The sequence below is a fragment of the Delphinus delphis genome, chromosome 16 (genome assembly GCF_949987515.2).
Source record: "Delphinus delphis chromosome 16, mDelDel1.2, whole genome shotgun sequence".
NCBI classification, from domain to species: domain Eukaryota; kingdom Metazoa; phylum Chordata; class Mammalia; order Artiodactyla; family Delphinidae; genus Delphinus; species Delphinus delphis.
Genome location: NC_082698.1, coordinates 56,001,288 through 56,015,293, shown reverse-complemented (window position 1 = coordinate 56,015,293; position 14,006 = coordinate 56,001,288). Strand labels below are relative to the sequence as shown.

The following is a 14,006-nucleotide window of genomic DNA, read 5'->3' as shown; positions in this document are numbered from 1 at the left end:
TAATGTTTGCCTTGAGAATTTGTTAAGGTCTGAGAACTCTTTAATTCAATGTTCTAGAAACTACCAGGGCCAGAGGAGAACAGAATCCCTGTTAATAGTTCATGGATTAATTCTTTCTTCATTTGAAATCGTTTTCAGGGAAGTTGCTCTACGTTCAGGTGGGCGTTAGTCATCTTGCGCAGAGTCAAAGGCGTCGGTCGGGGGAGGCAGACAGAGCCCCTGATCTAATGAGATTCAAGCAGTAAGGAAAGGGGATGCACAATGATGTTGACCCAAATGGGATACTGAGGTTTAGCAAATGCATTTCAATCCATGGCTGTTTATTTTGATTTGTGAATTTAAACAACACACTGACTGGATTTTCTGGCAATCGAAATGGTTTATAACCAAATCTAACCAGCCTCCACGCACCCTCGCCAAGGACTATAAAGCTTTGCATTTCAAGTGTCTACATGGAGTCAAAGCTCTTTAATTTAGCAAAGGAACCACGTACAGTAGCAAAGGAAGAAGGTTTCAGCACCAAAACCACCCCAAATTGTAGGTCCCTGCTGGTCCTGGCCCCACCCAGCTGTCTGCGATAAAGGCTGGTCACGCCAGGCTCCAGCCATTCATTCATTCATTCGACATGCGTGTATTGAGGACCTCTTATGAGTCAGGTGCTGTTCTAGGCATCGGGAATACAGCAAGCAGCTCTAGGCTTCAGAGTGCTTACAGTGTCTCCGGGAAAAGAGGCAATTAAAAAATGCCGTGCAGAAAAACAAAGCCAGGAGAGTCGACAAGGATATGCATGTATGGGGTGTGGCGGGACAGGGGATGCAAATTTTTAACATGCAATTTTGATGCTTTTTCACGTGGAAACTTTATTCACCCCATGAAGCCTAAGAGAACATCTAGATCATTCCTAGAGAATCTGGTGAAGGGGGACATCTACTCCCTGTAGGGACCCTCAGAAGACCCAGAGAAATCTATGAGTTTGGTCACTTTCTTCTTGATCGTCCTATATTTGCCAGGAAAACTCTTGATTCATAAAGCATCCCTTTATTACAGGTATACCATCTTCATAGACTGGAGAACTCAACATTTTAGAGATGTCAATGCTCCCAAGAAAGCCCCAAAACAGACCCACACATACACTGCCATCTGGCTTTAAAAACAGGGACTGCGGGGTTACTAATAATACACTGTTTCTTAATCTGGGTCCTGGTTACATGAGGGTGTGAGTTTGTAAATACTTAATAAGCTATCCATTTATCAGATGCACACTTTTGTTTGTGTATTATACTTCAACTAAAAGTTTGCTTTTAATCTCTTTTTTCAAAATGCAATTCTAATGTTTTAGAAAAAGTTCCCCCTGAGAAATTAACACTGAGCAAGGATATGAGGGATTCGCTGGAGGGAAGCCATGCAGCTACGTAGGGGAAGAGCACTTCAGGCAGAGGGAACAACAGATGCAAAACTCCTAGACTAGCTAAATGGAGTGTGGATGATGTCTAGGAGCAGAAGAGCATTTAGGAGATGAGGCCAGTGGGGTCACAGGCCCCCGACTGCTTGAGACCTATAGATGTTTGTAAGAACTTTATTCTGATGAGATGGGACATCGTGGAGAGATTTACGTGGAGAGGGGTGACGGTATCTGCCTCATGCTTGAGAAGGATGCTGTAATGAGAACAGACTGGAAGAGGAGAGGGATAAGGGCAGAGCAGGGAGGCCAATTAGGATGCTGGTATAATACTCTAGGAGATGGATGATGGTGGCCTGGATCTGATAGTAAAGTGAAGGTAGTGAGAAGTGCTCAGATTCTGGGCTTATTTTCAAAGTCGAACCAAGTGGATTTTCTGCTGAGTTGAATATGGTACGTGAGAGGAAGAAAGGAGCTAAGGTGGAATCCAAAGGCTTTAGTCTGAGCAATGGGAAGGATGACCTTGCCAATAGTGCAATGGGAGAAGACCAGGTTTACAGAGAAAGAACAGGAATTCCATTCTGGATAGGTTAGGTCTCAGAGGAGATGAAACATTCAAATAAAGATGTTGAGTAGCAATTAAATAAATGATACCGGGATCGGGTTCTGGATAGATATATAAATCTGGGAGTCATCTATATATCTAGGACTCCCGAGAATAAACGAGATTACTGAGGAAGTGAGTATAGCTGTAGTGGGAGCAGCTCTCCACTGACACGGGATGTCTGTAGAAGCCCACTGTCATGATACCATTTGTGATCAGGGTGATCACATTGCCCTTCGGTATGGAATAAGCACCAGTTTGCATCTCACTATCTAACTTACACCATGCGGATTTACTTTGCAGGCAAACCCTCTACTCTGGCACCGTTAGCATTTCCTCCTGGAGCAGAAAGCCACCTAGATCCCAGCCTTATCAGGTGGAGCCCCGGCCCCCTTTCAGAGATTCTGTCACCCACCACTCTCCCACTCCACACAGGGTTGATCCCTGCTTCTAACATGCTTCCCTCATCTAGATGAATGTCTCTGGTCTCCAGAGCTTATTACACCCATTAGCCAATAAGAATCGCTTGTTATCCCCCAGAAGCACCTACTTAAGCCAATTAGCTTCACCCCCTGAATAAAGCAGAGTGTAATGTCATTTCCTTCTTGACAGCCCAGTTCATTTTCCCACCTTAACTCATCCCAGCCTAGGCTAATTCCTCACCTGTCTTGATGCAGTGACCTCTGCTGTTATAGAGCTGGCCAGAGAGAAAGGCCAACAAAACCCACAGGATGGGGCTGTGCAAACGTGTGCCCATACAACCCAGTCTCAACAGAAGCTTCCTGAAACTTATGAGTGCCTCCTATAGCCGTAAGGATGACGGTGTGATTAGCACACTGCTTGCAATACGGGAGGTGCCTGGGGAATCTCTACGGAATCAATATTTCCCATAAAATAAGCTACAGAAAGTTAGGAAGGTACACTCAGGGACATACTTGGAACCAGTGTACCTAGTTTAACACGTGAGTTTGTCAATTCCAAGCTTTATATCCTCACACAAGTTGCTGCACTTCCCTTAACCCACAGTGCCTGCCACTATAAAGAGGTGATAATAATAATGCCGGGTTTGGGCGGGGTCGTTGTGAGAATTAAATGAGGTGATGCCTATACAGCACTTAGCATAGGGCCTGACACTAAGTTAGAACCCAGTACATTCTAGCTGTTATTAAAGAGTCTTGATTTCTGTTTCCAGCTCCTAAACCATAATGTTTTAATACATGCATATATACAAACACACATACGCACATAGACATAACCCAAAATAAAGGGACTAAAAACAATTCCCTTGGCTGCAATTAGTGCCAGGACTCTGCATTGCTGACAGTTTATCGCAACATGGTAACAGCAATACTGAACAAATGGTTTCCAGGTCCAGCAAAGTCCACCTCAACCATGATACAATCTGAATAAGATGGGCCTGATTTCCCTAGTGCTTCCCCATTCAGAAATAGAAAATGTGATGGAGGGGACTGTGCTGTGATCAATATTAAGTAAATTTCACCCATAAATTCCAAATCTTGTAAAATAGGGAAAAAATACAAGAAGTGTATCATGTACTTCCTCCAATTTCATAATTGATTTATTCAAACAAGAAATAATTATGGAGTACATACCATTTTCTAGGCTGTCTGTGTGTGTGTGTGTGTGTGTGTGTGTGTGTGTGTAAAATGGTAGATTAGCAGAGTTAAAATCGTTGGCGATCCTGAGAACAATTTATTCAATAAATGTGCTCAATTTGAAGACTCAGTGTGGATTGAAAAGAAATTTTAAGAGTTTATCATCCTCTAAAACACATAATACCCACACACATAATTTAGCATGTCCAAGGACAGCTAATCCTAGTAAAAGTAACAGCACAATTCACAAAGACGGCAGGTCAAGCCCCAGCTTGAAACCAGATATGGTGAAGACAAAGTTAAACATTACTTTGGTAAAACTCTAAAACCAAAAAAAAAAAAAATTTTTTTTTTAAATCAGTGGATCTTAAATTACATCCAAGTGAGGATGCCACGGAGAGATACATGCGGCCACTTATTCACGGATGAGGCAATGACTGATCGGCTAATAAATAAGTTCCTTGTCTTGGTCTTTCCAGAAGACATTAGGAATATTCTCACTTGAACCTGACAGGCGGGTGGTAGGAGATCAGGTATCGGTCAATGAACAGGATGTTCTGGGCCTGGTTGATAACGTAGATGGTGACAGGTCACAGCAATCAGGGCATTTGCCTGCACTCCTTCAAGGCATTCAAGGGCGAGAGCTGGGTGCTGCTGGACAAAATGCTTCACCTGTTTCATGAGCAACAAGCTGCTGGGCCACAGGACCCCTGAGTGGCCAGCCTGAGCCTCTTTCATAAAGGTATTGTCTGTAAGGTTAGCATGGATTTGTTAAATAAACCCCAGAACACCAGAAACCGCACAGGTCATGTCTTGAAGGTTAAGTGGAGCAAAGGACAAAGAGCCAGCGACAAGTCTTTAATAGTAATTAGGAATTCTTAAGGAAACTTAAGGAAATCATTACCCCCAAAGATGTGGGCTAAAATTATAAATAGATTCCCAAAAAGTTTAGATCAATTCAGAGCTAGGCTTTCAGGGGCAATGACTTGGCGCCCTGGGGCAAAAGTGACCACGCTGAAAGGATAGACAGGTGCTCCCCCGTATTTCCTGGTACCTCAGGGCTGGGTCTCTTTGGTAGCTTCCATGTGTCAGTAGTCCCTGTCTCCTTCATAGAACCTTATTACCCTCACTGTCAGTCTTGCTTTTTGGTCTCATGCATTCTAAAAGCCTGGTGGACAGTCACTGTGATATATCACCCCTGTTTCAGTCTTGTTCTTTCTTCTTTCAGCAGGGGCAGAGCACCATGTATTCTCTAGGAGTAAAGAACAGATATCATACCTGCCCAGGGCCAGGGAGAAGATGAGCTCACACTCCACCTCTGGCTTCCAGAAACACTAAGCATTCTCAAGGGACCAGATGCTGTCAAAGCCTCATCCCACCGCTTTCCATCCTAACAGGCCTGCCCATCCCCATGGAAGTGCTGATGAACTCCCTGCTGTAGGACACACTGCTGTAGGACACATGGTAGGGGACAGTGGGGAAGGAAGCCATTTCTGCAGACAGTTATCCATGTATAGATTCCCTTTTCCATTCAACACCCCAAATAAAAATAAGTAAAGGCTTTGTGATCCCTAGAAGGGGAGCTAATATATAAAACATGCCAAGGAGAGCATCATTATGGTGTTTATTAGGACCTAAAAGAGACAAGGGTCTGGATTTGGAGAGCACAGAGAGGACACTACAGAATGGGGAGCACGTGCTTTCAATTGTCTCTATCTCAAGTGAAAAAAAAAAAATATGAAGGGAAGCCTTGTTATTTCCAGGTCATGTGCCTTGGCAAATTCCAACACAAAGATCACCTAAATGTCAAAAGGCCATATTCAGAGAGCTACCTCCAAACATGGAGGACTTGGTCCCGGACAGAAAGAACATGGTAACATAACCCTGGGAGGGAAATGTGTTTTGAGTTACACCAGGGCCTGGCTGGGCCTCTCCCACAGGCCCTCCTAAACAGGAACTTGGCAGTGGGATTAGCTGGGCTGGAGGGGACGTCCTTGGCTACAGAGGTGAGGCCCTTCAGGGTCTTGAGGAAAGTTGGACAGAGGTTCTTTCTCCCTGCTGGTAATAACACTGAAGAATCAGCATCACATCCATTTTATTAATTTTCTTGACAGGCAGCTCTAGTTTCCAGGAAGGCACCACAAAATCAAAACATACGCATGTCAAGTGCCCCATGTGTGGCGGGGCCCTGCCAAGGCCATGTTCATCAACACCAGGAAGCACAGCCCAAGTCCTCAGACATGTGCTGGTCCTGTGGGTAAGCCCCTGCTGGAAGAAACCCCCGGAGCTTGGCTGGACGAGCCAGCAGAGCTCTCTTGGTGACAGTCCTTTATCCTGGTCTGGGCTCCTCGTGTTGAATATAAGGGCCCTGGAAGACACCAGGCTGCCTCTGGCTTTCGGGCTTGTCTCTAAGTCCAGCCACAAAGACCTTCCTGCCGCCTCCTTTTGCCTACATTCAGCTGTATCCAGGCAGGGGACTGGCAGCGTGAATTAAAGAAGCCATTTAAAGGCAAGCCATGTCCTTATTTGTGAGCTGGGTCTGAGCCAGGAGTTCTGCGGAGTCGAGGTCTTTGGGCATATAGTAAGTAAAGAATTTTTTAATCAAGGCACCCATTGCTAAAGTGATTGAACGGACTCCAAAACAATTTGTTCTTTTACGTAGACTAATGTTAACCATAAATTGGCTAAATAATGAGGTGGGTACAGAGGGTGAGGACCTAGAAAGAAATCCTGTTCTAAGTCACACAGCTTATGGATGCCAAGGGTGAGCCCTGACATGGAGTCCGTTCATCACCTGCATCTTCATCCTTCCCACGCATCCCTCTCACTGCAGCCAGGGCCATTTCCTCAACCTCACCGAGTAACTTGCTGCCGGTGGTGGACACAGCAACAATGGCAGCAAAAGGCTGGAGACCTCACACCTTCGATTTCAGAGTTTCTGGCCCCTCTGCAGGATCTCCCAGTGACACACTCATTTCCCACCTCAACCACTAGTAATTCAGGAAGGGGAATGTAAATAAGTGAATAACAGGGAGGGGGATATAAGGCCAGATCCTGAGCTAATGGCCACCAACGCCAAATCAGGGAGGCCCAAACGACACAGGATTTACTGCACCGGTTTGCTACCTTGACTGTCTAGGCTGAGCAATCCAAGGATAAGGAACGGTGTCATCACTAAGAGCTCCAAAAGCCCTCTTAGTAGGGTCCTGGACCCTCAACCAGATGTCCTGGAAACACTCCTGGCCTGGCCTATGAGGACAGAGTTGGGTCTTTCTTTGTCTGAGTTGGTCCAGTGGGCAGGGGCCGCTTTGGAGGGGCTGAGCAGCCAGCCCTGTGGGGTGAATCGCTGACCGGGGGATGAGCATATCCAGACCGCCTGTCTCACGGTGTAAAGGGCCCCGCTGCCCACGACTCAGTTAGTTCCTCCTCTGACTCTCCATTCAAACAACCATGGCATGTCAGCCCCGCCGGCCTCCTTGATTGTGCAGAAATAAATAAATGAATTATGTTGTTAGGGTTTGGGCTTCGGCACAAACACATGGTCTGCATTTCTCTGCACAGTGAGAGGTCCACCAGCCACTTGATGTACAAGAGCAAAAGGATAATTCTTTTCTTTAGGCGCTCTGGTGCCATATGGAATATATATAAATCATAGCTTTGTTTTAACAGTGGAGACTTTGTTGATAGATAAACATGTGGTTTATCTAAAAAAAAGAGAGGATTGTGCTTTGAACAATCATTTAATGGCCGTGGATGTGCTAAATAAAAATAAAAACATAATTTTGAAAGAAGCTGGCCTCGTGCCCAAATATGTAACAAGGAACTTCTCCTTAACCAAAGTGGTTAAAGCCCGCCGATCTGTTTTGAGTTTAAGCTGTGCTCTCTACTCAACCCCACGACAAATTGAATCCGGGGCTAATGTGCTCTAATAGGACGAGACGTTACCTTTATGAATGACCTCATGGAGAAGAGGTTGGCAAGCATGGTGGAGAGGCCTTGAGCCAGGCAGCTCTGGGCGATGAACCCCAGCTTCAGCTCTGCGAGGCAGATTGCATCATCCCCCTCTTTCCAATTCCAGCTCGGGATGTTTAGCAGATGGGCCTGCGGAAACAAAAACAGGTATGAGACCTTTCTTCGTTAAATGTTCAATTGGTTAAAGTCTCCTCTGGGAAATGCAGCATTGCCCAACAGCTCAGGGTCGCCCAGACTCAGCCTTCCTTTCCCTTGCCTGGGTCTGGTGTTTCCTGTTTTACCCACCTCTTCTGTTCATCAGACTTCAGTCTCTCTGGAATATTGCTTCTGTACCTACCAAGCCCAGGTCCTCCCCTCGCGTTTGTCATTGAGCCAAAGAGACTCCAGAGGGAATTTCCTCTTGTGACAGACACGTCAGCCCGTGCTACTAGGATGTCTGGCTAGGTTGCTCTAAACTGGCTCCTCAAAAACCCTTAAGACTGCCAGATGCCTGGGTATTTTAGATGTCGTTTTTTGTCTGCCTTCCCAGAACGCCTGCTCCATGGCTCCCAAGCTTGAGTGGGCATCAGGATCACCTGAAGGGTTTACACTAACGCCAACTGTCGGGCCTCCCCCACAGGTTCTGATTCTTTGGGGGGAGGGGAAGGCTGGAGAATTTGCATTTCTCACAAGTTCCGAGGTGACGCTGAGCTGCTGAGCTAGCAACCACATTTCAAGAAGCCCTGCCCTAAATCATCCGGCACATCACAGTGGAGATGTGTTACAATCTCTTGCAGATGGACTGATCCTACTCAACAGTGAGGTCAGACCCTGCGATGAGGACCCAGAGGCATGTTCATCCAATTATTTTTAAGTGGCAGGAAGCAGAGAGTCAGAGATGATACAGTGGATGAAAGAATCAAGCTTCGAAAGTTCTCCAGAGTTGGAAAAATGGGCAAAAATCATCAAGATTTAAAAGAACTTAATATCAAATACAGCATTTAGGTTAAAAGAAAAAATCAATTGTTTAAATCCAAAATGTGAAGCCCTGACTTGGCAGACATGAGGGGACAGGAGAAAACACAAAACAAAACAAAAAACCTTGTGTGTAACTAAAACTCCCCAAAAGAAGTCAATCTCGTGACAGATTACAGAAAAAGCCGGCGCTAGCTTGTTAGAAATGGTCTTCAGATCATGGGAAATACAAAGGTTTCCTTCTGTTGTGAACTGGTCAGGCTAGTTCCCTGGCGCTTGATCTAGTTGTGACAGTCAGATTTTAAAAGGGAAATTGATAACTGAATAACCCCCCGAGAAAAATGACAAGCATGAGACGAGACGTGGGTTCTAGAAAACATCTTTGGAGGAACAGTGAAGAGAGCCAGCAGCCTTTGGTCCGAAGAAGGGCCCCTCCTCCAGGGAGACAGGAATAGTTATCTGTGAACACTTCGGGTGCTGCTATGATGAGGAGAGATTAGACTTGTCTTGCTTTGTTCCAAGTGCCAGAATTAGGAATGACTGGTGTGTATTACAAGAAAGCACTTTTTAAGCTTGTTTTATAAAGGAAATCTCTAAGGATGTAATTTGTCTAAAAAATGGAGAACGCTGCCTCCAGAAATGCAAGGTCTCTTTCCCTCAAACTCAGTGCGTGTTTCTCCAAGTCTCAGTAGATAGACTGTTGCTTTGCACCGGAGGCTGAGTCAGAGCCCTTCGAGGCTCCTGCTAGTGCCAAGACTCTATGACCCTGAAATGACTGTTTCTCTCCACGTGTCAGCAAGCGCAAGGAGCATGAAGGAGGTATATATGCAGGACAATATACGACAGGTGTGCTGCCAGGAGGAGATGGGAGGCTCCACTGTGGAGCCAAGACCAAGTGCAATGGCTCTGTGCTTGGCTTTCAGAAATACCACTCTCGTGAAATTCCCTCTTGCAAAATCCTGTTCTGTAACAATCTTGTGAATCCTAACCCGGCAGTGTTTACTCCTGGAAGATTCTCCCTGATGAGAGCTGTTAAAATAGTCCCATGTGTGGGCAGGAGCAGATGGGAATTTCTGTCAAGCTGAGTATCAGAGACCTTCCCACATCACAGACTCAATTCCAGCAATTAGCCCTGCCCTGTATCCCATTTCTCTCCCTACCCCTCACTGGCTTAAGAAGACCACTTTTCCCCTTTACTTCCCTGGCATCGTAGGGAATACATCAGGCTAAGTAGAGAAATACTCATTTGCATGAACGTCATCTGCGAAGAATGAGGAGAAATTAAATGTAAGTCATGAACAAGTAAATCATCAAGTGTAAAAGGAGATTTGGGTGGTCCAAGCCCCAGACAGACACTATGTAACCTTCATGGCAACTTCAAATAAACAAACAAATCTTTTTAAGATGGTTTCTCACATCCCCATATGCCATCCAGGGTATGAAGTCTAGGATTTTATGTCTTGGGTCCCTCATGTACCCATCTGGTATTGAGTTCCCTAGACATATTTTACATGTTATTATACAGAAAAGTCAAGTTCGTTTCATTTCTCAGCTTCCTCTTTTGGCCACCGTATCTTTCCCAATCGTGGGGCAGGGAGCCGCAAGGGACATGCCAAAGGCTGGAAGGTCTGTGTGCACCAAACAAAGAAGGGTGACTGACCCAGGAACTCAACTTGTTCGTTTCTGGCAACTCTGTCCTTTTTCATTTGAGGGAACTTTGGGTCCAGTGTCCAGTGGAAGACGCCAGTGTTACTACATAGGAGTCTAGAGGCAAATCCTCTCATCTGGAGAACCAGCCCTGCTAAGGCAGGACGAACAGGACTGGGGCTTCCCTCTGTTTGAGACGAAAGGAACGTGCAAACAGGCTGTCCTGGGAACCAGGAGAGATGAATTCCAGCCCCAGGGCCATCTCTCACTACACATGCAACGTTAGGGAAGCTGCCATGAGGAAGAAAGAAGGTTGTCTCAGAGAAAACACTTCAACACTCCTGCTCAAGTGTAAGGGTTTACAGTGAGAAAGCTCAAAGAACTTGCATCTCCATTCGGCCACTGGGACTTGGCTTCAGGTCAGAGACAAAGACCTCTTTCTGTAGAGTCTGCTAGGAACATTTTAAAAGTCCACTAACAGCTAGGTCATCAGGAGTGAACCTTTCCAAGATGTCCCAAAGCATTCTTGCCTTCAAGAGTTTTAAGCCATCTGCGCTCAAATCAGACAATGCCCCTGTGCCGTGTCCTTTCCATGCTGGGAGACGGTGAGGCTGAGTGTTTCTCTCCCTGAATTCTACTGGGGGTAAACAGATCCACTTTGGAGAACCTCCATCCTTCTGTAAGTCCTACTCAGAGGAACCACAGTTTGGCTCAACAGCCTGTGGCTCTACTGAATGAGAAGGTGGCAGTTTCAGCAGTTCTGTCTCTTAGCTCACTGGCTGCCCAGTGACCATGAGTTGTACCCATCAGAGACGCTCTGAGACAGAGCTTAGACCCACGGTCTGCCGTCACACTGGGATACTAAAACGCACAGATGGTCAAATGAGGACTAAATGGGATAATGGATGTCAAAACTCTTTTAAAACCCTAAAATATGACACAAGTGTCTGAGATTATTATGATGACAAACTCAGAACGAGTTTTATATGGAGAGAAAGAGGACAGCTTCCCTACATCCCTCTAGGTCCTAGAATAGCACCGTCGTTAGATCACGGGGGATTGAAATTCTTTATCTTTTAAATCTGATATCCAATTATGGAATTAACTATCCTTTGGAATATGCTGACAGGGATATAAGTGTACATGTATGTTACCAGGTTTTTTCCTGAAAGCAAGTTTTAATGGATGGAGATCTCTGGGCATCTAGTCATGGGTACAGAGAAAGTGCCAAGAGAGAAAGAAAAATAATATTGTGAAGGGTAGATAGGATCTTAAAAACAGCAAAATTAAATCAAAACTACAATGCGATATCATCTCACATTGGTCAGAATGGCCATCATCAAAAAATCTACAAACAATAAATGCTGGAGAGGGTGTGGAGAAAAGGCAACCCTCTTGCACTGTTGGTGGGAATGTAAATTGATACAGCCACTATGGAGAACAGTATGGAGGTTCCTTAAAAAACTAAAAATAGAACTGCCATACGACCCAGCAATCCCACTACTGGGCATATACCCTGAGAAAACCATAATTCAAAGAGAGTCATGTACCAAAATGTTCACTGCAGCTCTATTTACAACAGCCAGGACATGGAAGCAACCTAAGTGTCCATCGACAGATGAATGGATGAAGAAGATGTGGCACATATATACAATGGAAGTTTACTCAGCCATAAAAAGAAACGAAATTGAGTTATTTGTAGTGAGGTGGATGGACCCAGAGTCTGTCATACAGAGTGAAGTAAGTCAGAAAGAGAAAAACAAATACCGTATGCTAACACATATATATGGAATCTAAAAAAAAAAAAAAAATGGTTCTGAAGAACCTAGGGGCAGGACAGGAATAAAGACGCAGACATAGAGAATGGACTTGAGGACATGGGGAGGGGGAAGGGTAAGCTGGAACGAAGTGATAGAGTGGCATGGACATATATACACTACCAAATGTAAAATAGATAGCTAGTGGGAAGCAGCCGCAGAGCACAGGGAGATCAGCTCGGTGCTTTGTGACCACCTAGAGGGGTGGTACAGGTAGGGTGGGAGGGAGGGAGATGCAAGAGGGAAGAGATATGGGGATATATGTATATGTATAACTGATTCACTTTGTTATAAAGCAGAAAGTAACACACCATTGTAAAGCAATTATACTCCAATAAAAATGTTTAAAAAAAAAACAGCAAAATTGTAAAGCAAGGTGAAGAATGTCTATTTGCAGTTCTCAAGGAATGAGATGACAAATAATAACCAGTAGACTTCCTGTTCCTTCTCTGCAGGACAAAAATGAAATGATAAAGAGCCCTGTAACAAAGTCACCATGTCCCTTTCACTCTCACACATCTTAAAGGACAAAGTCTCATAAGTGACTCTTCCTAACTCTGGAACCCAAATAGATTGGCGTGGCTTTAAACAAAATGCGTTTTAAGCAAATAACCATGGGTCGGTTGATGTCTTCAGCACTGTTTCTGAATAATGATAAGGCAGACGTTTGCGAAAGATGTTCGGCTTGCTATGATAAGCTTGCTATGATCGTGTGAATGCTGACCAGTGCCATCTGGATCCTAGGTCCGTGGAACTACTTCTGAGTCTGACAAGACTCACAGAGCTGAAATCCTCCTTAATTCCTTGAAGATGCTGCATTAGCACTCATTGGAAGGAGAAAAAAAGGAACTGACATCCCTTTCTAAACATACAACATTAATTTTCCTATTCAATCTAAATGCAGCCCCAAATCTAAACAACAGCTTAAAGCACTCCCACACTAAACGAAATTTCAAATCACAAAGGAAAGAGGGAGAGTTCCTTGCCTCGGGAGCTGTCACCGGCCACAGCCCTGCTCATAAAATTCACCTCCCCCTACCAAGGCTGCTGGCAAAGAACTTCTCCAGTTTGATGCCGGTGAGTTACCAATACCCTCACTTTCTCTCTTCAGTGTCCTGGGTTTTCCAGAGACGAACAGGACACTGTGACCTTGGGTGCCCACCACCCAACCCACTGGCTGGAGCGTGGCACAGCCTGCAGTGGAGCCACCTGGGAGGGCTGGGCAGCAGCGGGCGGTGGGCAGCAGCCCGAGCGGCAGCCCAGTCACCAACAGCAGGCTCCACAGTCAACAATGCCTCCGATGGGCTTCCACACGGCGACATGGGGCAGCGCTTGCCAGCAATTAAGAAATAATGGCGTGGCACTGGCGCATTTGGCAGAAGGGAGTCCTCTCTGGGCCACCGGACTGCCTATTTCGCAGGGAATATGGCGCATAAGATGGGACACACGCTCACTCACAACCCAGCAGGGAGTGATTCTGTCCAGACAGGACACCTGGTGGCAGGTACTGAGCAGCCTCTGGTCTCTCATAACTGGTTCCATGTCAAACACAGAAAGGTGCCACCTTCCCTCCCCCAAAGCTGTTTTCCTGGGAGGCTACTGATGGCCGAGCAAAGGAGCATTGCCTTTGAATGAGAGACAGGACTCTGGTTTACGGAGAAATAACCACGAGGGAAACAGCACAGACTCCAACATTTGTTTTCTTCCTGATCTCCCTGTAAACTGTAACACTAGGAAAATTCCTTTATGTTTAATCTCTGGATAGCCAACTATTTTCCTAAATTCAACGGTGCAAATTCTCATCTTGAATTTCAGGATGCGGTTTTCCACATTCTCCACCCAGTGCGTGGTCTGTCCCGCCAAGTTCATCTGGTCTCAGATAGAAAAGTGCTCACTTGCCTGGGACACGCTACACCTTGACTGCAAAACCCCTGAGGGCACAGAACAGGGCTTCACTGTTTCCACCGGGACTGGGGGGCTGTGGGTGAGGCCCAGTG

General features: G+C 45.6%; 1 protein-coding gene across 16 annotated transcripts in view; it reads right to left on the bottom strand.

The window, feature by feature from the left end:
- Positions 1–14,006, bottom strand: part of KCNMA1 (potassium calcium-activated channel subfamily M alpha 1) — a 739,336-nt gene that overhangs the window by 183,733 nt on the left and 541,597 nt on the right. For all 16 annotated transcript variants that reach the window (XM_060034718.1, XM_060034719.1, XM_060034720.1 and 13 more), the window contains exon 14: positions 7,565–7,720. In XM_060034718.1, the coding sequence (XP_059890701.1) occupies positions 7,565–7,720 (156 nt within the window). The remainder of the gene's footprint in view (positions 1–7,564; positions 7,721–14,006) is intronic.